Source organism: Drepanopeziza brunnea (assembly GCF_022702325.1).
Source record: "Drepanopeziza brunnea f. sp. 'multigermtubi' strain 214-2 chromosome Unknown ctg14, whole genome shotgun sequence".
In the NCBI taxonomy this organism is placed as follows: domain Eukaryota; kingdom Fungi; phylum Ascomycota; class Leotiomycetes; order Helotiales; family Drepanopezizaceae; genus Drepanopeziza; species Drepanopeziza brunnea.
The window spans coordinates 979811-1005806 of NW_027094077.1; the positions used below are offsets into that span (position 1 = coordinate 979811).

The 25996-nt window shown below is 52.6% G+C and overlaps 6 protein-coding genes across 6 annotated transcripts; 1 reads left to right on the forward strand and 5 right to left on the reverse strand.

The window, feature by feature from the left end:
- Window positions 1-181: 181 nt before the first annotated feature.
- On the reverse strand, window positions 182-2959 carry L3040_007867 (uncharacterized protein; the record flags this gene model as incomplete). The annotated part of the gene is made up of 1 exon (XM_007295637.1): window positions 182-2959. One exon carries the CDS (start codon window positions 2957-2959, stop codon window positions 182-184), a length of 2778 nt encoding a protein of 925 aa, XP_007295699.1.
- Window positions 2960-4269: 1310 nt separating this feature from the next.
- Window positions 4270-4841, reverse strand: L3040_007868 (uncharacterized protein; the record flags this gene model as incomplete). The annotated part of the gene is made up of 3 exons (XM_066154736.1): window positions 4270-4323; window positions 4388-4484; window positions 4747-4841. 3 exons carry the CDS (start codon window positions 4839-4841, stop codon window positions 4270-4272), a joined length of 246 nt encoding a protein of 81 aa, XP_066010637.1.
- Window positions 4842-7507: 2666 nt separating this feature from the next.
- On the reverse strand, window positions 7508-8503 carry L3040_007869 (uncharacterized protein; the record flags this gene model as incomplete). The annotated part of the gene is made up of 1 exon (XM_007295636.1): window positions 7508-8503. The coding sequence occupies one exon, from the start codon at window positions 8501-8503 to the stop codon at window positions 7508-7510; it is 996 nt and encodes a 331-aa protein (XP_007295698.1).
- A 3897-nt stretch (window positions 8504-12400) lies between these two features.
- L3040_007870 (uncharacterized protein) lies at window positions 12401-14105 on the reverse strand (the record flags this gene model as incomplete). Its single annotated transcript, XM_066154737.1, has 3 exons — window positions 12401-13326; window positions 13390-13941; window positions 14042-14105. The coding sequence occupies 3 exons, from the start codon at window positions 14103-14105 to the stop codon at window positions 12401-12403; spliced, it is 1542 nt and encodes a 513-aa protein (XP_066010638.1).
- Window positions 14106-14493: 388 nt separating this feature from the next.
- On the reverse strand, window positions 14494-16177 carry L3040_007871 (uncharacterized protein; the record flags this gene model as incomplete). The annotated part of the gene is made up of 2 exons (XM_007295633.1): window positions 14494-15774; window positions 15836-16177. 2 exons carry the CDS (start codon window positions 16175-16177, stop codon window positions 14494-14496), a joined length of 1623 nt encoding a protein of 540 aa, XP_007295695.1.
- Window positions 16178-18243: 2066 nt separating this feature from the next.
- L3040_007872 (uncharacterized protein) lies at window positions 18244-22893 on the forward strand (the record flags this gene model as incomplete). Its single annotated transcript, XM_007295632.1, has 4 exons — window positions 18244-18693; window positions 18744-20497; window positions 20556-21214; window positions 21272-22893. The coding sequence occupies 4 exons, from the start codon at window positions 18244-18246 to the stop codon at window positions 22891-22893; spliced, it is 4485 nt and encodes a 1494-aa protein (XP_007295694.1).
- Between the last annotated feature and the right edge of the window lie 3103 nt (window positions 22894-25996).

The following is a 25996-nucleotide window of genomic DNA, read 5'->3' on the forward strand; positions in this document are numbered from 1 at the left end:
CATTTACCGGGTAATCTTTCAAATCAGGATGAGAAGGCTGACAACGCGAGAAGTTAAATGGTTGGTGGAAGATGTCTCGCCATTCTCTTTTGAGAAGAAGAAAGAAGAAGCCTTTCCCCAGTTCAGCAAATGTCCTCATGCCAACTCCAGGATAGGCGATGTGCAACCCTTCAGGCTCACATCACATCAGCCCACACCCAATCCCATACATGGCCCTCTCAACGTTCCTCTTGACCGTATACCAATCTGCCCTCCGCTCCGCAAACTCATAAACCTCCTCAGCCCTGAAGATGCCCCGGAAGCGGTCCCCATCAGCGATAACCTCCGCCAGGTCCTTTGCATGCTTGGGATCAATCAGATAGATCTGACTCAGCTCCCTCAAGGCTTTGAAGTACTCTAGCAGATCCGCATTCCTCAATGTCCGGATGTACACGAAGTAGAGGTTCATGTCGGAGATGAGGCGCATGGAGCCGTCGACGCTGATGCGCTGGCGCTTGAGGTGCTTGCAGATGGCAGCGAAGAGGCGGAGCCCAACTTCCTGGTTGAAAACATCGAGCATACTCTTGTCGGTGCTGCCCGTCAGCATCTTCGTGTGGGACTCGACAAGCTGTACCACTTTCTCGGCCGCTTGCGTGGCGCCGACTTCGAACGTTTGGGAATTGGCGTCTGACGCCGGAACGGGATTGTAGTCAGTGGGCTGCTGGAGGGTTGCGCAGAGGTATTCGACTTCATCCATGAGGACGTCGATCCCATTGTTGAGTCCGGCGGCTACACGCTCGTCGAGCATCTGCTCGAACTTCTTCTTGGCTTTGACGGCCGGGTCGAGAAAGTCATTGCGGTCGGATAGCTTCGTGGTGGCCAGTTGTTGCTCGTAGAAGACGTCGATCATTTGCGAGATCAAATCGCCTACATTGACAAGTTCCAGGAACGTCACCAGGGGCGCAACGCTCTGCTGGTGCTCGCTGACCTCACGAGGATTATATTTCGACAGATGCCCGACAGCCTTGTCGAACCCTATCTTCACGTGGCGATCCCCAAGGGTTGCAAGCAGGGCGACAAAAATTGCTTCACATTGTTCTCGTGCTTCCTCCCCGGTCTGACCGCCAAGAAGGACAAAGGGAGCCGCCCGTTCAATGCTTGCTTTTGCAGAGTGGGTCAGATCAAGTGCGACCTCGATACTGAATAAGGATCGAATTCCTTCCAGCCTCGATGCCATGAGGGCCGCTTTGGCGGCCAACTCATCCGTCGGCGCCTCTGTAGGCATGATCACAGGAGTCGATGCTCGATTGCCGGCTATCCCGAGACTCGGAGTCTGAGATCTGGATGGAGGTTGAGAGAATTGAAGACTGGCCCGATTGGCTGGGCTAGCAGACAAGGTCTTCGTGGCCCCGAACGGCGAGGATTTTGGTAAGCTGGGTAGGACATTGACAGGCATCATGACAACCTTTTTGAAGGAGCTCAAGAAATCCTTCTTGTCGGCCTGCCTGTTGAAATTTGCCATGAAGAAAGACTCCGTGGTGGCATCCTGGGCTGAGAGTTTACTTTCCCAGGTGCTGACTTCGAGATCTGCCTGCTTTTTGAAATGATCTAGCTCCTCTTGTAGGTACAAGTCCACATGAGGCTCGAAGACCCTTGATATGATCTCCTGAACTTTTGTCACGAAGCTCTTACCAGAGTTCTTTGTTGGTTTCAGACTCGCTCCGAGCCTGAGAGCCTGGTCAAAGAGACCGGATACTGCCTTCAAATACGAAGCTATACTCCGACGGTGACATTCGTCGAAGAGGGGCATGATATATTCGATAAGAATCTCATCTGTAACCTTGTCCAGGAATAGTTGATAAACATCCTCTCCTGCAGGAAACACCCGATCGATGACATCGGCCTGCTCATTGATCTTCCTGGAGAGCTTCTCCAGAAATTGACGTGATGGTTCCAAAGTCAACCCGTCAGATGAAGCTTGATTGAGGCATTCCAGCGGGTTGCCAAGATATTCTCGATCAGTGAAAATTGGGTGCTTCTGAACAAAAAGCTCAATACCTGCTTGGCCCCCGTTCAGAACAGACAAAACGTGGGCATAGCGACGCATTTTCCCATCAATATCCATTGCCTCGTACCCTTGCTCGAATTCTCGTAGAACAGCGTTCTCAAATATTCCTGCCATAGTATTTAGCTTCTCCTCCCTGAATCTCCACCCTTGGGCCCAGTCACTGCGAGCAAATATCTGTAGGTGTGCCAACATCTGCGCCTGTTGTTCTGGTTCTCGATATACCCTAAAAATGACAGGATCGGTATGGCTTTTTGACCTCGCCAAATCATGATAAAATGGTGCCAGAGCCGCATAAATCTTTGCATATTCCTGCCTCGCAGACCCTCTGATCGATTTCACCCCGGAAAAGATCAGCAGCAGCGCCTCGGGGTCCAGCATCGCGGCTCGACCCATCGAGGTCTGAGTGGGCTGCGTATTCGAGGACAAGGTCAACGTTTCGAAGCCGTCCATCGAGGCGCCCACAGGCTTCGAAGGAACTTCCGTAGATCTTTGTCGTTCTTCCTCTACCCCCGCATCAAACAACATGGTGCTGGTCTTCCTCACCCCCGAATTCCCACTGACACCGATCCCCGTCCGTTTGGAGTCCTCCTCGGCACGCAAACGCATGATTTCCCTCCTTTTCTTCAATGCCTCTTCAAATCTCTTCCTCGCCTCCCCCTCATTCCATACGCCCATGGCCGATAGCCTCTGTACCCACCTCGAGTCTTCGTACACCATTTCCAGCATTCTCTTCGAGGTGCGAGCAAAGCTCATGAGGTCGGGGATCGGCAGGTAATCGAGGATTGCCGATATAATTTCTGCGGGTAGGACCGCCTTGCTCTCCGTCATCTTGGTAGCCTTCAAAGAGCTCAGAATGCTGCTGGTCCTTGCTTGACCCCCAGCTTGAACTGGTGCGCGCTTGAAGTTCGACATTGTGTCCGGATTGGGAGGGTTCTCGCGTTATGGTTCTCCTTGGTGGTTGTGAAGGTCGGCGAACCTCATTCGCAGGTCCATTGAGTCGTTGTTGGGGGTCGAGTGTTGACCGGAGCTTCGGCTGTCACGGTTGAACGTCCCGAAGCGGCGAGCACGGCGAGTCAGTTACGTACCTATTTTTGACACCCTGACTCAAACTTCTCTTCGACGACAGAGCGCAAATTCGGACAGCACAAATTATTATATCGTAGCTCGTCCTGATCCAAATTTATTTTAGGGGAGTCACGCCGCATTGTACATACGAAATATGTCTGCTTGCGTGTGCGTTATCTGTCAGAACAGCTCAAATTCAACTCTCACGCCTCCAAAGTCCAAGTCCGAATGCAAGTACTCATAAAACTTTTTTTTTTTTTTTTTTTTTTTTCAAATTCCCCGAACCTGCAGCTGCCAATCTGGCATTGACTATTGCTTTTCTTCTGCCCAAGTATAACAAATCTGATCGAAAATGGGGCTGATCTGAGAGAAAATTAAATTTGAATGCCCTCGTCCTCCCGCGGCTAAGAAACTCCGTAAACAGCACCAACACCTCTTTTTACCTACCCTCCGAATTAGTAACTAGTCGACCCAAAACAGCGATAAGTCTGTTGTACGGCTGGCCAGCCGATTTCGATCGCGCAATATCACGGGATATCTCGCAAATGAAAGGTGTAATCACCCCAAGTTCAGTCGAATATTTGGCGGAGCCTTAGCGGGGTTTAAATAAATACTCCCAGCTCACTATTTACGACAGTCAAAATTGTAGAAAGTATTCCGAGCGACCAACTTCTGAGGAGACCCTTTGATTTCGGCCTCGTTGGAGGGATAAAGCCCGCGGTCAAGCGGAATCTGTTTGTCTTTCCTCACCCCCATGTTCCGGCTTCCAAGACCCCGAATTTGCACACAATATTTCCGGCTCTCTTCCCATTTCGCGCAGAGCGGTCGCATGCCAGATCTTGGGCCTCATTCATAGCTGATCTCCAGTCTTGATGTTGAAAGATGGGCAGTGCACTTTCCCACCCACACAGGGTCTCTAGATGCCGATCTAGGATTCTTGTGCAGAGGAAGACCTGCAATGCACATTGCAGTTCCCAGTACCTATTACAACCCTACGCCGCACGACAAGAGTACTCTCCAATGCTGACAATTCGCGCCCTCTCGCCAGAGCCTTTTCTGCATCCAATCATCGTAGCCTGACATTGCCAAAGTTTTACCCTAAAGGCCCAATTCTCTAGCCGCCAGCTTTTCAGCCCTCTGCTTGAGTACCCGATAAGTCAGGGTATTCTACAAATCAATCGGTCGGGATTCTTCGGGCTCCTGCTGTTTGGCTATTTGAACCGTCAGCTTGTATCTGCTCGAGATTGCGACTCGTATCGCCCTTGATTTACTGACCTGAGCCAGAGCCTGATCTTCAGCGGATGCGGATAGAACAAAGCCGTCGTCCACATGAACATTTCTTGGCAAGCTGCTCAGTGTTCCCAGAATCGATCTTCACAGGTAAGCTGAAGTCAATGGAAGGCTAAGAGCTGCTATCAATTTCTGTGAAAGAATCTCGCTGCTTCCGCCTGAATCATTGTTGCTTCCTGGGTCAAAAGCTTTGTACTGGGTGACAAGCAAGTAGATATTTCCGATGAGTTTCAGGCCAGACAAGCCGCTCCGGGGCGTTCTTTAATTCTGCGGTTGGAATCCGTTGGGTACGAAAGTAGCTATACGGCCACTGGCGACAGAGGTAGGCCTCAGATTCGGCTCACTCTGTCTCTGAAAAGTCTTCGAGGAGCATTGGTGTCCCTGCTGTGCTGGCGAAGGCTCGGCAGGGAGGAGGAATGTTGGTGCGATTGCTCATCATGATTGCTCATTGTGTTTTTCTGATCATGATTGCTAGAAGATGAGATAAAGTATAAGTGCCCAAGCTGTTACTCACAATAAGCCGATGTAGTTTCTCAATAATTAGATAAGACACTTGCGTCCGTTGGTTGTCATGATGATAAAAATGTGCCTGCTACACCCGGATCCAGCTTCAAGCTAGTACCATCTCCGGTGGAAGTCCCACAGACCCCCGCCACGATCCCACGAGTCACCTGAGCCAGCAGCCAACTCGGCGAAACCTCCCTCAGCTTCTGGAGACATGCTGTACGATGCGATCTGAAGTTTAGAAAGATCCAGACGACTGCGAGAAAAAGGGGCCGTGGGATTTTTGCGGCGCTCCGTTTAAGCGAGGCGGGGAACGACGACGAAAACAGCAGCCAAACAAAAACTGTAGCCAGAATCACCAACCACGCGACCAAAAGATGACCAAAACTCAAAAACCCAAAAAAAACCCCCCCAAAAAAAAAAAAAAAAAAAAAAAAAAAAAAAGTAACTCGATGCGGAATGACTGGACCAACAACTTGTGATCCTGTCTGATCGCAGGTGTGTCTGTAACAAAAAAGATCTGATACGAGAAGACCTAAAGATAGGCCTTCCGCACACCTCCAATGCAACCACACCCTAGTTGAACCCAGTTGTTCGTCAGAAAGCAGGAGCACAACGCGAAGGTGATCTTTCCCAGCGTCAGGAGTGGTTATTACCACGAACGCCTCTACTGCCCAAAGGCCAAAATACCTGACCAGGTGGTTACATACCGGTACCTATACCACAAAGTGAAACTCCCGGGGACCGGTCGGCGATGAGTTATTTGCCCCCCCCCCCCCCCCCCCCCCCCCCCCCCCCCCCCCCCAAAAAAAAAAAAAAAAAAAAAAAAAAAGAAAAGAAAAGGAAAAGGCCTCCACCACACTCCGCACGGCCTGTAGCAGACCCCCTACCCTCGCCCGAAGTCGAGCGAACACCAGCGCGCGAAGAAGACCTCGATTGACATCTCGCCGGACTTTCGATTTCTCCGGCCCTACACAAGGACCGGTAAGTGACACGGCAGTGACCCTGCGGAGATGGCCCGCTACAATCGGACGATAATCTGAGCAAGGTACAAGTAGGTAGGTCTTCTCAACAAGAAAAAAGACACGAAAAACACTTTGCATCGCTTTACTTACCTGTCACCAGGCAATACTGGTCACGGATTACTACGATGGGGTTTCCGCGCCGTGAACTTGTGAGGAGATGAGGATGGGAGAGATGGAGGTCGGAGGAAGCTCTGGGAGGTTAGCGAGATGTGTTTATATATGTAAGGTATATATATATGTATATATGTATATACGACTCGATCTAAACCCTTCGAATAACAACGTAGATAGATAGATAATTCTAGGAAAAAAAAGAAAACGGTGAGATTTTCCCCTCCCGTGCGAAGCTTTAGCGAGGCGAAGCGAAGAACGGATGATCAACCAAAATAACAACGAAAAAAAAAAAAAAAAAAAAAAAAAAAAAACACTTATATATATATATATATATAAAAATGTAATTATCCCCCACCTCCTCCTCCCTACCAACCCCATCCCACACATTCTTACAACTTCCCATCCATCTTAAATTATAGCCCTCTCCCCCGCCGTCAAACCCGAGCAGGAAAGAAGGCTTCAGACATCTTTAAATAGACCTTAGAGTCGCAATTCCCTCTCCTCTCCTCTCCTCTCCTCTGTTTTCCTCTCCTCGATCGACAACCAGCAGTCAGTCAGTCACCCACCCACCAAAGCAGCTCATCTCGCCGGCCTTCTCACCGAGTTACAGAAAAAAAAAAAAAAAAAAAAAAAAAAAAAAAAAAAAAGGGAACTTGAAGAAAGCAGCAGCAGCAGCAGCGAGCAAGTACCACGGTGAGATGGCCCGCGCAAGGTATGTAGGTCGTTCGGTCGGTGAGAAAGAGGCAGAAGAAAGAGAGAGAGGGGGTGGTGTAGGCTGGTGCGTAGGTGAGCCTAGACGGGGACGGGACTGGAACGAGCAATAAACCACACGAGGCAGCCCGTCTCATCGATAATATCAAGAGAACGAGAACAGATACCTAGGTACGTACTTACTCACGCGTTGAGATGTCCGAATGAATGGATGAATGACCGTCCATAGTATGGTGGTGGGTGCCCTTCGACGCCTGGATCTATAGTAGGATGTGGCGGGTGGAAAGCCCGACGAGACTGCAAGGCATACGTGGCAGGCACACGGGACGGAGGGAGGGTCCTGTAGTCGCGCGAATAACGACGGACGACGCACCATTCACGTAGTTGCTGTGTTGACATGATTGCACGTAGGATATAGATAGAGAGAGACTGCACGGGTAGAGAACGGTTACTTGCGCGTAGAGAACGGTTAGTTGCGCGTGAAAGCCGATAGAGAGCAATTTCGTTTCTAGGATGAGCTACAGTGTCGAATGAATCGAAAAGAGAAGAGAGAGAGAATCATCGAAAGGGGAGAATGTACAGAAGAGCCTCCACAAACCCCCATGCAAACAAAGCCCCTCTGCGCAGTCTGGCTGCCTCATTCCCCTGAGAAAAAAAAGAGAAGAAGAAGAGAAAGAAGAAAAAAAAAAAACCCATCACTCATCGCATGCATCGTCGTCACCACCGAGCACATCTCAGACCCGCTCGTCGTCTAGCACGCATCGATCCAAGCATCCAGGTTCTCCTTCTTCAGTACGGTGGAGAAGCCGCTGCTGTTTGCAGCAACGCACCGCTGCGACTTGACCTCGGCGTCGACGGCGGGGGCACTCGCAACGACCTCGGGGTACTCGATGTGGAAAACCGGCTTGCCAGCATTGATGAACGGTGTGAAGAGGCCACACTCGTCGTACTCGATGCACTGCTCGTTCACGTGGAACTGCATCTTGTCGAGGACGGAGTCGACGAGGGCGGCCGCGTTCTTGAGACCGATGGACAGGCCCTGCGCGTGAGCGGTATCCGCAAGGTAGTTGAGGAAGTCGACGCCGTCGGCCTCGGTGAGGCCGACCCCGTTGGCGTTTCCGAAGCCGTCCACGTTATCGGGATCAACGGCGTCGCAGTTCTTGGACTTGGCGAGCGCGATCCGGGATGCCATGATGGACCGCACGTTGGCGGTACGGGTGTCGAGCCACCACTCCCCCGCCCAGCCCTCCATGGCCAATCCCTTGTCGGTCTCTTGGAAGTCGGCGGCATCCGAGCGCCAGTCTTCGAAGCTCCCCGCGGAAAAGTAGCAGATGACCTTCTTGCCAGCGGCGTGAAGAGCGTCGATGGTCGTCTGGGGGACATCGAAGAGATCGAGATCCCACACGTCCGCCACATATGTGGTGTCGGTCACGATGCCGCTCAGTTCGATTTGCCAGGTAGATCCGGCGGCTGGTTGCCAGGGGGCCCCCTCGGACCGGGGGCTTGCGGCTTGGGCAGTGCTGGAGGTGGTGATGGCAGATCTCTGCGTGGCTGGGGAGTTGGTTTTCGGTTCGGGAATGGCGACTTTGGTAGTGCTCGTGGTGGCTGTTGCTGCCTCGTCATCCCAGACCGGATGAAGCACGTGGGGTCGATAATGGTAGCCATCTCGTCGCTGGATCACAGCCGCTGAAGAGAGTTGGGCCAGGAAGACACCCACGATCAAGGCGGTCTTGGGGATGGAAATCATCATGAAGCTGGAAAGCAGGTGTTGAATGGTCGGAGTGTTGGAGTTTTGAGGTGTTGAAGCGGCAGTGTTCAGGTCTGGTATGGAAGAAGGGAACAAGTGAACAGGTGAACAAGCGAAGAAGTGACGAAGTAATCGAAGGAATGTATGAATGTATTGGTGGAGAGAAGTCGACTGTTTCTTTGACACTGTTGTGCAATGGATGGAACGCGGAAAAAGGACGAGAACAAAGCTCGATCGTGTGTGAAGGGAATGAATATGCTAAGGTTGCGAAGGAATGTGAGGGAGACCGAGCTCGAGAGTTACTGCGATGAGCGGAAGTGAAGAAGATGATGGTGAAAAGCAAATTCTCGAGGGGATCGTCTTTCTTATATGTCCGAATGGGGATTTGAAATTCATCTTGTTTTGTTTTGCCAGCCACCCCGCCAGCTGGGTAAAATTTTCTTTCCGGATGCAGGGGCGGACGGGATGGAGATCACAGTCCGTACCGTACCGTACCGTACCGCACCGTACCGTACCGTACCGCACCGCACCGCACCGCACCACACCGTACCTTACTGTCGCCGGCTTGCCAAGAAGTTTCAAGAGGAAGGCAGGGAGCGGCAGCAGAGTCTACGACCCGACGGGAGATTAAAATTGCGGGAGATTGCTCTTGTCCAGATCCAATTGCAAATCATCAAAACCTGCAGCGCGAGATCTCGACGTTGCCTTATCGTAGACTTTATATCGCCAAGCCGGCCCTAGCACTTGCAATTTTCTTCCCATCTCCAGGACAGTGGATCGTGACCACGATGAGAGATCCTCCGAGAGAAGGATGGCGCATGGTTACGAAGCCGTCGCGCCTCGACGAGTGTACTTTGTTTGTATATGGGTGCTGCTGAACATGCGCTGCATCGCTGCGCTGCACTGCGGCACTGCTGCAATGTGGCGACCTGAGTCTGGATCGAAGGAGTCTGTCGAGTCTAGACCTCGAGTCTGCGTCTGGATCTGGGTCTGGATCTGGGTCTGCGTCGGCGTCTGCGTCTGCGTCTGCGTCTGAGCAGTCAGTCTGCAATTGAGCGTCCGGGTTTGTTTGGCCAGGGCGTCGGCGGGTACAGACGTGCACTGCGTTTGCGTGAAGTTTCACCCAGATTGCAGAGGGTAAGCTTAATTACGCGAGAGACGGGGGGAAGTCAACAACACATCGACGGGTCGGCGCTTGACATCGATTGCTTGATCAAATCACGACCGGTCACTTCCCGCCGACCATCCCATCAAGCAGGAGGCATGGCCACCAATGGCACCTTCGGTGGCTCGTGGGAATCGGGCAGATGTCTGTCCAGCTGCATGAGGTGTCGAGCAGAGAATGCCACTCTTACTTGAGAATTGGAAAGAAGTTGGAAGCGGGAAGGTGTCGGAACGCCACGCTGCAGTCAGTCCCTTGCTTGCCCCCATGTTTTATTCCACCCGCCCGATCGATCCGCATTGTGCTTCGTTGATGGTCGCTGGATGATCTTGAGCGCTGGGTTAAGTTGATGGGATGGGAAGTTTCCTTCATTTGGGGCTCGTTCCTCCTGTTTGTTGTCGTGCAATCTCCGTCACGTTTCACCACTTACTCATCGAAACTTCCCGCTTCCTTCTATCGCAACACCGTTATCTGAATCGTGGAGTGACCAGAAGCACAGGAGTGAGTGCAGTCGTCGGTAATATTTTGTTGCGCTGTGAGTGCTTCACTGGATCTAAGCAAAGATACTGGGTTCTCTCTTGCGGCTCTTGTGCATGCCTATGTCCGAAACATTATCGACACTTTCTTTTTATATAGATCTAGCTTACTACAGTAAAGACATCGCTCTGCGATACACTCCTGACTATACGACATTTCCAATTCAGAGCTGCACTGATCCTCGGTCCTCGTCTCCCGGCGTGGCTCTGGAAAGATGTCTTGCCAGCCAATCCTGCCCCAAGATAAACAAATAACGGACGATGAGTACCGGTAGGTACCAGACACGGCGCCTTCTCACCCACGATCAAGCGCGAAGATGTGACCCACTCCTTAAGAAATACCATTCACTGCCTCAACGCATCCCACATCGGAACAGAGAAGTGAATCTTCTCTTGGACAGCGATCCGCTCTACTCTACCATCCTCCCAACCCAGCACTTCCCACATCCCTCTCCCAGCGGCCGTCCCTCTTTCCCCTGCAGCCAGAACTGCAAACCGGCTCTGCGGCTCGCCTTCGCCGTGTCCAAGCCCGTGTCCGCTGAGACGACACATCTAGAGGAAAGGCCCGTATCGATGTCTTCATCCTCACCACGGTTGACTCCCACAGAACCCAATCTAGAGCCGAGGCCAGCCTGTCAACAAATACCTACTGCCATCCCTTCCCTTCCCTTGCCTTGCCTCACCTCTGACTTCAGCCGCAAGGACTAGGGAGCTAGTGCCAAGTCTCAGGCCACCGGCCGCTGACAAGTTCCATCTCTCTCTTCAGGCCGAGCGAGTCTTTGACACTACCTACCTACCTACCGTACCTACTGTCAACCTCATCTCTGGCGCGAGAGCCAGACCGGCTTGTCCAAGGCTGGACCTGGATCTGGATCTGGATTGACCCTGCTACAGTACCTACACATACCGGTAGCTTGGAGACAGCCCCACACGAGACGCCCCGCAAGTGCCTACGGAGTGAGGGCCGGGTCTTGCCTTGCCTTGTCTTGTCTTGCACCGGTATACCGGTACACGGTACCATACCCACTAACACTCACCTACTCACTCACCTAGGTAGGTACTCTGCCTCGGCTACTGTACCTCCTGCAACGCAAGCCACACCAGCCCACTAGCCATCAGCCAGCCATCATCAATCAGCCTGACGACCTACCGGTACCGTACGTACAAAAAACAGACAGCCGCCTTTCATCCATCGCTTTCGTAGCCGCAGAGGAATAGATGGATAGATAGATTGATAGATAGATTGATACACACATCCAGACACACATACAGATACACACATCCAGAGACACACACAGTAAGTGATTATCCTTCCCATCCTTCCCATCCTTCCCACCCTATACCAAAAAAAAAAAACCAAACCCACCATCAAACCCACCATCAAACCTCCCACACAAACACAAACACAAACCCCATCATCATCATCAATCACCCCTCGTACTACCTACCGGTACAGTATCAATCAATCTATGCTATACAACGCATGTAATCCAGCCTTCGACCTTTGTCCTTCGACCTTCGACCTTCGATCCGCTGAGAGACAGACAGACAGGCAGACAGACAGAGAGAGACAGACAGACAGGCAGACAGGCAGACAGGCAGACAGAGAGACAGAGAGATAGGTAAAGTAAAGTATGGCAAGGCAAGGTAAAGTAAAGTAAAGTATGGCAAGGTAAAGTAAAGTAAGGTAAGGTAAAGTAAGGTAAGGTAAAGTAAGGTAAGGTAAGGTAAGGTAAGGTAAAGTAAGGTAAGGCAAGGTAAAGTAAAGTAAAGTAAAGTAAAGTAAAGTAAAGTAAGGTAAGGTAAGGTAAAGTAAGGTAAAGTAAAGTATGGCAAGGTAAGGCAAGGGACTGTACTTAGACGGATGACTCCGTACCTTATGTAGAAGACCTATAGGATGAGTAGGTAGTTGGGGAAGGAAGGGGAAGGAAGGAGGGGGGCGGGATAGGGAAAAAGGGGGGATAGGGAAAGAAGGGAAAGAAGGGAAAGAAGGGAAAGAAGGGAAAGAAGGGAAAGAAGGAATAGAGAAACAGGCGAGACATCCTACCAATTCCGTTCCATGATGGAATCCTCACCAGGCCTTTCCCAAAGGAGATGAGATGTCGAGGGGATCGATTTCCGCCATATCAAAACACGCTACGCTACGATACAAGCCTCGACCTCGTGCATCGCGCCAGACCCGCACGCCCTCCTCACCTCTCACCTCTCACCTCTCACCTCCTCACGTCCAGTCCGCAGCAGGCTCCGCCTCCAATCCCAGTAGTTCTTGCGGATCCTGTCGTACTTGTCCCCCAGCAACACCAGCACCCGGTCCGCCTTCGCCACCTCCCCCATCTCCCCCCACACGTCCGCCAAGAGGTCCAGCGCGTGACTGCTCCGCACGTATTCTTCTTCCGCTTCCGCCTCGTCCCCCTCCCCGCCGGCGGCAGGGAGCCGCACAAACGTCTCGGCGAAGCGCTCCTGGCTCGCCAGCGACCTCCCGCCCTTCCGCAGCACGCCGCGCAGGTAGTTCCACGGGCTCTGGTTCTGCGGCGTGTCGTACGTGGCGGCTTTGGCCACCTCCAACTCGCGCTCGATGATCTCGTCCGGGATCCGGGGGTCGGGCTGCGTGGCCGGGCAGCCCGGCGTGCAGATTTTCGGGTCCGAGAAGACGACGAAGAAGCGGTGCGACCAGGCGCTGTTGTTGCGCACATCCGTGCGGAGCAGGTCGTGGGTAGACTCCAGCTCCTTCTCGTTGAACAGGTCCAGCTTCCGGACCAGGTACTGGCGGTAGCTCCAGACGTGGTAGTTCTTGGCATCCTCGTGGAACATCTGGCTCATGAATGATACTTCCGAGTCGGCGAGTCTCGCGATGGCGGCTGCGTCGGATGCGATTCGGGTGTAGAGGTGGTCGATGAGGAGTTGACGGTGGTGCCAGATCTGGTAATTCTTTTGGTTGTCGAGGGCGACCTGGTTCAACCAGTCGAGCTCCTCCTCGAGAGGAGAGGCGAGGGCGAAGAGAGTAGAGGCTCGGTAGAGCCAGACGGTGTAGTGGGCTGCGTTGAGAGAGATGATATGTTGTGTAAGCTCCAGCACCCGAGGGGAGTATTCTCGGGCCGCCATGACGGCGCGGAGGTAGCCCATTGCTAGAAGGCACGTCAGCCGCATCCATCAGGACAGAGTCACGAAGAGAGAAAAAGATCACTTGCCCTCGGCGTACTCGTCCGTATAGGCAATAGCAGCCAAAGCCCCCTCTCCATCATCCTGGGCCAACGGCACCACATCATCCCACTTCGGATCGCTCTCGTAGACGCCCATCTTCCTCCCTTGCAAGTGCCCGAGCAGCTTCCTCCGGTTCCTCTCCTCTTCCACCGCTTCCTCCGACGCTCCCTGCTCAGAGGCCCGCGTCCTCCTAAAGCTCTCGCTCTTCGCCCGCAAACCCCTCAATTCCCTCTCCCTCCGCGCGTAGAGCCCGTATTCCGAGGGCGTGTACTCCCCCAGGGCAACACCCCTCGGGTCCTTCCCCAACCCCCGCGGTCTCGGCACCGGGATGGGAATCTGCAGCCGCTCCACCGTCTGCCAGAACTCCTTCTGCTGCGGCGCGGCCCACGCTTGCCAGGTGCCGGTCTCCAGCAGCACGGCGGTCGCGTACGCCGACCTCTCGCGCGGCGACAGGCTCGCGAAGCCGTTCTCGTCGCGCAGGACCTGGAAGGGCCGGGAGGCAAGGTACTCGGCGTCGAGCTGTGCCGCGATGGTGGGGTCTGGGCGAGGCAGGTTAGCGGCCGGAATTCGCGAGGAGAGAAGGGGCGCGAGAGGGTGGGCTCTGGGTGAGGGAAGATTTCTGAGAGGGGCGCGACCGACAGTCTCGGGGGGGCTCTGGGGCCTTTTCTAGCTGCTCAGATGCCTTTGGGTTTTTGGGTGCCATTGTTAGGTCGGTGGCGGGGCTGGGGAGAATGCAGCAGCCCTGAAGTTGGGGAATGCAAATCAACTTGCTCCACAAGAACAATAGCAACAGACCACAGCAAGGGATTCCTGGGTCAACAAGAAAAAAAACCAAAAAAAACCAAAAAAAAACCAAAGAAAAACCAAAAAAAAAAAAAAAATTACACAAGACATGGTAATCATCATGTCAAGTGCACGGGGCTGAACCGTTCATGGCCGTGCTCTTCCATACTTCCAGTGGGCATTAAATTGTTTATTTCGCTCTGTTTCGATCTATTGCTGTACACGGATAGAATGAACATTTAGATCACCCCCTTGGAGCGGCAAAGCCTGCCCGGGCACTGCGGTTGCCCGCTGAAGAACACCTTCTGCTAGTCCTCTACTCTCCAGAACTTCCAGGCTTCTCTATCTTCTCCCAACTCCCCATGCACCCCAACAAGCGCCTCGACACCTTCGATGCCATCTGCATTCAAGAATTTGTCCTGATCGATCTCCTCCCCGCCCAAATCATCCTCGCTTCCGTTCTTCAGTACCGCCGGCCATAGGACGCCGACTCCATCACAGCCCAGGGTAGTCACGAATTGGTTGTAGCCCTCCTCCTCGAGCGTATCCTCCAGTTGCCTCATCCTCTCCCGAGGGATCTCCGGTTTGAGTAGAGCAATTGCGCATCCTCCTCCTCCGGCACCAGTGAGTTTCGTCCAGCCGATGCCTTCGTGGTCGACCAGCTCTCGTATGCGCTCTAGTCGCGGATGCGACACCCCCAACGCAACCAAGAGTCCGTGGTTAATCGTCATCAATTTGCCCAGCTGTTCCAAGCTCGAGAGTTCCTGGCTGTCGAAATTCTCGTGTGAAATCAGCTCCCTCGCGCCCTCGGAGACCATATCTATCGAGTGGATGACGGATTCTGTAATGTGCGGGTGTGTTCTCTTCAGCGTCGCAACCTTGGCCACCTCGAAAGCCGTAGATTTGGGTTGCTTCGTGTCCACCACCAGGAGCGGTAGCTCGGGGAAGTTCCAGAGAGGTTGCACATCCGGTGGTTTCGCGTAGTCGGACCTCCGGTACACCACGGCCTTTCCTTGCGACGCGACGGTGTTATCAACGCCCGAGGGGTTCCCATGGATACACATCTCCCCCACGAAAGCCCACCGGTTGATGCGCTCCACCTGGAGTCGTGCTTCCTCAAATGGTTGGTCGGGATGCGGTCCGGACAGCGTGCGAAGTTGTAAGAGGAGGGACGCAGCAAGGCAGACACAGATCGATGCACTGCTCCCGAGTCCGCCACCAATCGGAATGGTCGAGCGGAGGGTGTAGATGGATCCGGGGAAAGACGGGGAGCCGAGCGAGAGGAAGAGGTAGAGGAAGGCTGAAGCGGAGTTTTGATGGACCTTGCGCACCTCATCAGGCGCATCGAAGGAGACGCCCGCCAGGTGTGGTTTCATCGCCGCCACCAGCTCGGGGTCGAGCTCGGTGACCAGGTCGTAGTAGTACTTCTTCTTGCCCGGTTGCGAGAAGGTGTCCCAGGGGAGATCATCGATATTCCAGGTGTGCGACAGCGCAATGTCAGGAAAGCGGAGGGTAATCGATCGGTTGGATTTCGAGAGCGCTGTGACGAGGAGGTAGGATCGCAGGGAGATGGAGGCCGCAATCGCAGACTACGGCAGCATTAGCATTACCCCGAGCCGTCCCGCAGGACACGCGGGTCTCGATGCCCACCTTTCCGTAGACGACTGCATGCTCTCCAAACACAATGACCTTGCCTGGCGCAGAGACCATGAATGCAGGCATCATCGGGGAGGACTGCTTCCTCTTGTTGTTGTTGTTATTGTTGTTGTTGTTGCGCGGCGTGTGAGGATTGGTTGAGGCACTGATGTCGGTCGATGCCAGCTCGTCGGCCAGCTCGGAAGGATCCTGCCCACGCCGCGACATCCTGGACGCAGAGGAAGGCGACGGACTCGAGCCTGGAGGTGTTGGCCGGAAGGACGTCTCGGAGCTCGATGATTGCGGTCTTGGATTGAGGGGTGGTCCTGCGAAAGTTCGGCTCGCGGTACTGGTCATTGCACGGTGGATGTCCCGGTAGGTGGATATCGAGTCGAGGAGGTCGCGGAGATCGGTTACCAAGAAAGGGCTGTAGAGAGTCGAACCTGGGAGAACGGCGGGTACTTGGAGTCCCTATCGCACCGTGGCTGCGCCGTGGCTGCGTCCCGGAGAGCGGCAGAGAGGACAGATTTTGGGTACCTCTAACCCTAACCCCAACCCTAAGCTGGTCCCTGCGTCGTGGTCGTGGTCGTGGTCGTGGTCGTGGTCGTCGTCGCGTCGTCGTCGTCAATGTCCGTCGATGTCGGTCGATGGCCGTCGTCGTTCCCGGCCGCGTCGTCGTCTCCCGAGTCGGGCCCAACGGACCATCTGAGCGGATGCGGGTGTGGTGAAGCAATGCAACGCATGCACGGCACGGGAATGCCGAGCGGGGATGGATCCGTAGTAAAGTATCGATGTGTCAATACGGAAGAAATGGAAAAGTAAAAAGGCGTCCAGCATCGGTCGATTTCCTTTTCTCGTTTGATACAGTAGTGTATATTTCTTGATCAAGCTTAAGTTCAAGCTTTTGGGGGCTGTCAGGGGGGGGGGGCCACGCTGAACCTTGCACCGCCCGGGCTGAGCGGGCTGAGCGGGCTGAGCGGGCTGAGCGGGCTGAGCGGGCTGAGCGGGCTGAGCGGGCTGAGAGGGCTGCGAGACGATGGGGAGCTCCACCGCCGGCCCGGTATTACGAGGTGGGTAAGTTCAGACGACTCGCTTTCCTGGCTTCATGCCGGGGCCAGACGTCTGAATGGTGGAATGCAAGACGGAATCATCGATCCAGCAGCGCCGATTCGCGCATCTTTGGCTTCTGTACAGTACAGTAGGTAGGTATCTACGTAGCCAAGCCACGGCCAGGCCCGCTCGGGTCGGAAAAGCCAGCACAATACTATATACTACCGGTAGCAGAAGGACGTACAGGATGTGCCTGTTTTTCCAGGCCATAAGATCATCCACGTAGTATCTGCCAAGGCGAACCCACCTACCGTAGACGACTCTTCGTTTGGCTTTGCTTTGCTTAGCGGAAGCCAATTTGGACTGGCTAACTCGGCCGAATCCAAGCTCAAGCTCAAGCTCAACGTCCTTCCGGACAGACAGACAGACAGACAGTCAGTCAGTCCCTACCTGGGAACTCGAAAGCAGACCAGACTCGGCGTGCCACGAGCTGCTCCAGTTCGGGCCTCCTTCCATCGGCAACACCACCATCTTCCGCCGAGAGCGCAGATGCCCAGAGGCCCACCTGCCCACCTGCCCACCTGCCCTACCCTCAATGAGCTCGCCCGCCCCGGATATCGATGGTGCTGTTCTGGCAAGCACGAGATGGCAGGCACGATGGACGGACGGATCGGCGCGGCCAAGTGAAGTCCCATCAGTCCTCGCGGTGGACTTCCAGTCGCGGAAATCGATCTGCCTGGTCTACGGCCAAGCCGATCTCGACTATGGACTTGATCGAAGACTGTACTGTACTGTACTGTACTGTACTATACTGTACTGCACTGCACTGCTCCTTCTTTCGTTCGGCCGACACAAAGGGTCCAGAAACAGGGTCTTGGCCGTGCGTACCGGTAGATCCATCCGAATCCGGGGCTCTGCAGTGCAGTGCAGTGCAGACCACCGTTCGTGACTTCCTGACTGCCTGACTGACGACGGACTGAGTCCACCATCCATCCCATCGGGACGAGTCGTCACGTCACGTCGTGTCAGTGGCCAGTAGCCAGTAGCCACCAGCCAGTAGCCAGCGGCCAGTGGCCACGCTACTGCAGGAGATGGAAGATGGCATCCGACCCGACCTCTGGGACGTCTTTTCGCCATGTCCATAGGTAGGGCATTTGCCCAGGTCCATGCGCATTCTCTCTTTTCCCATCTACATGCCCGACTCTCTCCTCCTCTTCTTCCTCCTCCTCCTCCTCCTCCTCCTCCTCTTCCTCCTCTTCCTCCTCCTCTCCCTCCCCATCTCCCTCCATCACCTTTGTCTCGACTCCTAATCCGAATTGCACTCCCACTCCCACTCCCACGCTCACCTCGTTCACCCCGCCGCAAGCACCATCATGACAAAACCCGCGGCGGATCATGAGATCCATACCGAGGTGAAGGCAGCCGAGCCCTATCTCCACGACCCAGTCGCGGCAGCGCAGGACCCCAGCCACGCAGAGCCGCGGGACGTTGAAGGTGCCGAGAAGGAATATCTCGAGATCGCCACCCATGGAAGAACCGTGAGCCGCCGTGGATCGGGCGACGGACGCAACCAGGGACACGATGAGAAGAGGCTGGCAGTTGACCGAACAAAAAGCCATGCTACGGATGCCAGTGCCTTCTCGAGGACAGACTCCCATGTCGACGCGCCGCCGCAGAAGAAGGAAGAGCCATGGCACAAGAGACTAAATCCCCTGAAATGGGGAAAGGTGCCACCGATTCCAGAAAAGCGCGAGGTGTCGAGGGAATACAGTGCGTCGTTCCTCAGTCTCGTATATTTTCAATGGGTGGCACCCATCATGTCTGTAAGTACACACACCACGTGCCGCGAACATCACATTCTCATGCCCGACAGACCGGATACAAGAGACCGTTGGAGCACAACGATATCTGGACGGTCAACCCGAATCGATCGGCAGAAGCCATGACCGTGAAGCTGCAGGCCTCTTTCCGGATGAGGGTGGCGAGGGGCGACAAACACCCTCTGCTATGGGCCCTGTACGAGACTTTCCAAGTCGAGTTTTGCTTCGGAGGCATGTGTCAGTTCATATCGAACATCCTCCAAGTCGTATCCCCATTTACACTGCGCTATCTCATCCAATTTGCCACCGACGCATATGCTGCGCAGCAAAGGGACGAGCCTGCGCCACACATTGGGAAAGGTCTGGGCTTGGTCTTTGGAATCACGGCCATGCAGATGATCCAGAGCTTGGGCACGAATCATTTCATCTACAGGGGTATGATGGTTGGTGGCCAGGCGAGAGGGGTGCTCATCTCGGTGATTTTCGAAAAGGCCATGAGTATATCCGGACGAGCAAAAGCTGGAGGCCAAGAAGCGAAGCCCGGCCCAGAAGTCGGCAGGGAGCAAACTGACCCGACCCAGGAGACCGTGGCACCGAAGGCCAGCGACCACGTGCAGAAGACAGGACCGCAAACCGCGGCCGAGATGGCTCCAGGAGTTGCCGGTGACGGGACGGGGTGGGCCAACGGGCGAGTTGTAAATCTGATGTCTGTCGATACATATCGTATTGACCAAGCATCAGGCCTGTTCCATATGATCTGGACGGCCCCCATTGCATGTATCATCACCTTAGTGCTGCTCATCGTCAACTTGACTTACAGTGCTCTGGCCGGATTCTCGTTACTAGTCATTGGCATGCCACTTTTGACAAGAGCTGTCCAAAGTCTGTTCGCCCGACGAAAGCTTATCAACAAGGTTACGGATCAGAGAGTGAGTCTCACTCAAGAAATCCTACAATCCGTTCGATTCGTGAAGTTCTTCGGCTGGGAAAGTGCCTTTTTAGGACGACTCCAGGACATCCGAAACCGAGAGGTGCGCATGATCCAGGCGCTGCTTGCCGTCAGGAACGCCCTCAATGCGGTGTCCATGTCACTACCCGTCTTTGCATCGATGCTCGCATTCATCACTTACTCTCTCACGAACCACGGTCTGGCACCGGCCTACATCTTCTCATCTCTCGCTCTGTTCAACTCACTTCGCATGCCCTTGAACATCTTACCACTCGTGATTGGGCAGGTCACCGATGCTTGGTCTTCCATCATCCGTATTCAAGAGTATCTTCTCAGTGAAGACCAGGATGACGAGGCAGGATTCGACTTGGGATCCGCCAATGCGGTCGAGATGAGGGCCGCTGACTTTACATGGGAGCGCACGGCAACACAAGATCCGGACCATGCAGTCCCGGCGGGCAAGAGCAGAGCGGCCATGAAAGAGGAAAAGAGGGCGCAGAAGGCGGCAGACAAGGCCGAGAAAGTAGCCGCCAAGCTCGCCGCATCGAGTCTTGACGAGATGCCCGGCGTGACAATGCCTGACGATACGAGTACGCTTATCGAAGATCGCGAGCCATTCAAGCTGCATAACATGAACTTCACCATTGGCCGTAACGAATTGGTTGCCGTCATTGGCGGCGTGGGCAGTGGAAAGAGTTCGCTGCTGGCTGCTCTGGCAGGTGACATGAGGCAGAGCAACCGGGGCAAAGGCGAAATGGTCATTGGTGCTAGCCGAGCATTCTGCCCTCAGTACGCATGGATCCAGAATGCGACTGTCCGAGAGAACATACTGTTTGGCAAAGAGATGGATAGGGATTGGTCGGTTCTGCCTTCATCTCGCGCAACCTTCTCGCGTGATTGCTGACACAGTCTACAGGTATGGAAGGGTCATTGAAGCTTGCGCGTTGGAGCCGGATCTGGACATGCTTCCTCAAGGTGACCGAACGGAGATCGGCGAGCGGGGTATTACCGTCTCTGGGGGGCAGAAACAGCGCCTGAATATCGCGCGAGCGATCTACTTCGATGCCGACTTGATCCTCATGGACGATCCGCTATCAGCCGTCGATGCCCACGTCGGTCGTCACATCTTTGACCATGCGATCATGGGGCTTTTGAAAGACAAGGCGAGAATTCTGGCAACGCATCAGCTCTGGGTTCTCAACCGTTGCGACAGGATTATCTGGATGGAAGACGGCACGATACAGGCTGTCGATACTTTCAGCAACCTCATGAGAGACCATGCTGGGTTCCGAACTCTGATGGAAACCACGGCGGTTGAAGCAGAGCCGGAAATGGAGGATAATGTTAACGAAGACGAGATTGAGGGCGAGAAGAAGACGCAGAAAAAGAAGCGGAAGGGCGCCACTCTGATGCAAGCTGAGGAGAGAGCTGTCGAGAGTGTTCCGTGGTCCGTTTACATCGATTACATTCGTGCTGGTAACTGGATATATGCCCCTTTGGTATTCATCTTTTTACTGGCTTCGCAAGGAGCGAATATTGCCACCAGTCTCTGGCTTTCCTGGTGGACGAGTGACAGTAAGTGTTTGATAACTCCTGTGACTTGCCGGAACAGTACTAAACAAAGCACTGCAGAATTCGGCTACTCGAAAGGAGTCTACATTGGGGCTTACGCTGCGCTTGGTTTCTCACAAGCCCTGATGATGTTTTTGTTCTCCATCTTCCTCACATTCCTGAGCACCAACGCCAGTAAGACGATGCTGAACAGAGCCATCACTCGCGCACTCCGAGCACCAATGTCATTCTTCGACACAACGCCGCTTGGACGGATCACGAATCGTTTCTCTCGAGATGTCGATGTCATGGATAACAACTTGTCTGACGCTATGAGAATGTATCTCCTGACCATGGCGATGATTCTGTCCGTGTTCGGACTAATCATTGCCTACTTCCACCACTTCGCTATCGCTCTTGGACCACTATTTATCCTGTTCATCTTCTCCGCTGGCTACTATCGATCATCGGCTCGGGAGATGAAACGATTCGAGTCGGTATTCAGGTCCAACGTCTTCGCCAAATTTAGCGAAGGTCTCTCTGGTACCGCTTGCATCCGGGCATACGGGCTGAAAGACCGGTTCATCGTCGATCTCCGAAAGGCTATCGACGAGATGAATAGTGCCTACTACCTCACCTTCGCGAACCAGCGCTGGCTCTCTACGAGATTGGATGTCATTGGCAACTTGCTGGTCTTTGTCACCGGGCTCTTGGTGGTCACATCCCGCTTCAACGTCTCGCCGTCCATCGCTGGTCTGGTTCTCAGTTACATCTTGTCGATTGTGCAGATGATTCAGTTTACGGTCAGGCAGTTGGCAGAGGTGGAGAACGGCATGAATGCAACAGAGCGGCTCCATTACTACGGCACCCGGCTTGAAGAAGAAGCTCCCCCACACACAGTTGAGGTGCGAAAGTCCTGGCCCGAAGCAGGCGAGATCATATTCAGCAACGTGCAAATGCGCTACCGTGAGAACCTGCCTCTCGTGCTCCGAGGCCTCACCATGCACGTCCGAGGCGGCGAGAGAATCGGAGTCGTCGGCCGCACCGGCGCAGGTAAATCCAGCATCATGTCTACCCTCTTCCGTCTCGTCGAACTGTCCGGGGGCTCCATCACCATCGATGGCTTGGACATTGGCACGATCGGTCTGCAGGACCTGCGATCTCGACTGGCTATCATCCCGCAAGACCCGACGCTCTTCAAAGGCACGATCCGAAGCAATCTCGACCCGTTTAACGAGCACACCGACCTCGAACTGTGGTCTGCACTGCGCCAATCGGATCTCATCTCCGAGCAAGCCAGTTTGGACGATAGATCGCCCGGCCGCATCCACCTCGACGGTATCGTCGAAGACGAGGGTCTCAACTTCTCGCTGGGCCAGCGCCAGCTCATGGCTCTTGCCCGCGCCCTCGTCCGCGGCTCCCAGATCATTGTTTGCGATGAAGCCACTAGTAGCGTCGATCAAGAAACAGACGAGAAGATCCAGCGAACCATCGCTACGGGATTCCGAGGCAAGACGCTGCTGTGCATCGCGCACCGACTGAAGACGATCATCAACTATGACCGCATCTGCGTGATGGATCAGGGGAGGATCGCGGAGCTGGATAGTCCATATGCATTATATGCGCAAGGGGGCATCTTCAGGGGCATGTGTGACAGGAGTGGGATCCGCAAGGAGGATTTCACAGGCTGGAAGCCGGAATGATGGGATCCTTCTGCGAGGCGTTTAGGAGTGGAAATGGCATGGACATGTAGAGTTTTTATCGTCTGAATGGAGATACATACCTTAAAGGCAGGTATAGGGTTATTTAAACCGTCAGCTGACAATCCGATGACGGTCTTTTTAAAAGACGATTCTAAGAGGTTAGCATAGCTAGTGGATCACCTTAAGCCGATACTTAAAGTTGAATAGAATCTGAAAACAAACGATTTAAATTATTTAAATCGTAGCTAAAATCAAACTATTTCAATCGATTGAACCGTTTTTTACAAGAGCTCGTCTTTTCGTTTAAAGATTATTACTAAAATAAAACCGTTTTGATCGATTAAATCGTCGTTTATAAAAGTCGGTCTTTTTACGAAAAGATCGTTTTTAAGACCGTCCTATGGCCGTTTTGTAGCCGTCCTAAGGCCTCTCTAACTTGAAACCGTCCCCGAAAACGTAGATGAGTAAGCAAATAATCTTTATTTTCTTTTCAATGTCTTGCTAGTCTACCTACCCTCCACTACCTGCACCACCTCCTTACTGTAATAAGTACCTTTACCCGAAAGCGAAAGTAGCGCACTGTGTACGCGGGCAAACTTTTATTAAATCGATCGATTCCGATTATAAAAAAAAAAATGAAAGCATTAATATACAAGCCGTACGTAGCAGCGATACCGAGAAATATCTTGGCATCGAACTTATTAAATAATTATTATAACGATTCCATTTCAGAAATTATGTTTATCTATAACCATATCTTCTTCAAAACAACTATCGAATTATTTCAATGTTTTTTAAAACGAGCTTATCTATCAACAAGCCTGTTTTTCAAAAATTCTAACCGGGGACGGCTATAGGACGGCCACCTACAAACAAAACGGTCTCTTTCAATGAATGGGACGGACGGTCCTCTCGGTAAAACTACTATTCGTGAAAAGAGAGCTTCGTAGGTAGGTACTGAATCTAAGCGGTCTCGTGGCCGTCTCTGATATAAAAGAGGAGGATCAGAGGACCGTCTGAATGACCTTTTACTACCTTGTAAAAAGGTAGTTGATTGATTTTCTATTCATTGAAAAAAAGAGAGCAGATTTTACGGTCCCGCCTTGGTTGGTGGTGCCGATTTGCTACAGCAGGTCGGTCAATCCTTTCGAATTGAAATTTAAGGCAGCCGACGATTGCGGTCGACGGCGATTGAAAAGCGCGGGAAAAAAAATAAATTATTGGTTTTTTTTTTTTTTTTTTTTTTTTTTTTTTTCCGCTTGTTCGTGGTGGCTTTGGACGCGGGATATGGACGGATGGATGGTTTCGCCTACCGGTACTTTAAGGAAAGGGCCCGTACTGTTGCGATGGCAAGGCGTAGTATTAATCCTCGCCCGGGGCGCGAGGCCCATCCCACAAGTCAGAAGCGTCTGTGGTTTAGTGGTAAAATCCATCGTTGCCAATCTCGTCTCTGGGCGTTCAGGGAGGAAAGCTGCCTCGATGGGCCCCGGGTTCGATTCCCGGCGGACGCAAGTTGAGAGATGTATGTGGTGAGGTTGGTATTTGTGGTTAAAGGATATGCGTGGGGTGGACATGTGTTTCTTTGGAGGGGCGCTGTTTTGAGAAGAAGGGAGGGAGGATGTTGAGTGAGAAGGGGGGTGGGCTTTCTTTTCATTCTTTCTGGGGTTTTTTTTTTTTTTTTTTTTTTTTTTTTTTTTTGTGAATATACATATATAAAAAAATAAAAATAAAGATGTATATCTATGTATAGATATATATGTATATATCTATGTATACATATATGTATATATATATAAATATATAAATATATAAATATATTAAAGGGCGGCCGGAAGGCACCTAGTCGATATGCATAATCGTTGGTTGGTTACTTCAAGTACCTACCTTACCTACCTACTTACCTAGCTTACTTGACGGCTGTGATCCCTCTGGGCCAAACCAAACCAAGCTCCGTAAGTACTTAAGGTAGATGGGCGAATGTAAGAGTAGAAAGAAGATGATAAACATACATACATACATACATACAAGCCGAGGAGAAGGCAAAATTTCCTACTGTCTGTCTGTCTGTCTGTCTGTCTGTCCATCTATCATTCATTCACGCATGCCTCGCACGCAAGAAGAAAGGCGGGGCGGGTGTTTCTTTGCTTGATTTCTGTATTTCTACTTCTGATTCTATATCTACTTCTATATCTGATTCTACATCTGATTAGACGAGATGAGACGAGACGAACACGAACACGATCACGAACACGATCACGATTGCAAATCTATATATAGCAGATGTTTACTCTGTTATAATATGGGGGGGCGATACGATATTATACAATACTATACTATTCTATACTATACGATACTATACTATACTATACGATACTATACGATACTATACAGTACTACACATCCATCCACGCCATCATCCACGCCATCATCCCCGCGCACCTGGACTTTGATTTTATTTGATTCGAGAGAGAAAAATACAGATAGACAGACAGATAGACAGACACCCAGACAGATACGCTACCTATTCCAAGCCAGGAGCAGGAGCAGGAGCAGGAGCAGGAGCGGGAAGTTCAACTCCATTCAACCCCATTCATTCCCATTCCATCGCAGATGGCGAAACAGCAGATCGCATCTCCTCTCTCTCTCTCTCTCGGTGGTTCAGTTGAGTTGGTATTCAGAGGCAAAGTCAAGAAGTTCAAAAATTTCAAGAGAAAGGGAAGAGGGAAGAGATCCAAGTAAGTGTGCATTAACTAGTAGGTGACGTGGGTTGATTATCTACGGCCGGGCGATGGACGGGTTTACTTTAGCCGGAGAGTATAAGTTGGGTGAGACATCATTATACACGAAGTAGATATTTTCATTAATTGAACAAGGCTAAGCTTTTTTGCTTTCAGTATACGTGATGCAAACGTATCATATTTCATTGCACTGCACCCACTGCACAACACATTCCCAAACCAGAAACACGCATAGAGCGAACAGAGGTAGGGATTGCAGTTGCTTGCTATAAATGGTCTATCAGGTATAGTAATTTTCAATGTGTATCAGCCAATCCCGCTCCCCTCACACCAATGTAAACAAGAACAATTCTTTCTCCTTCTCG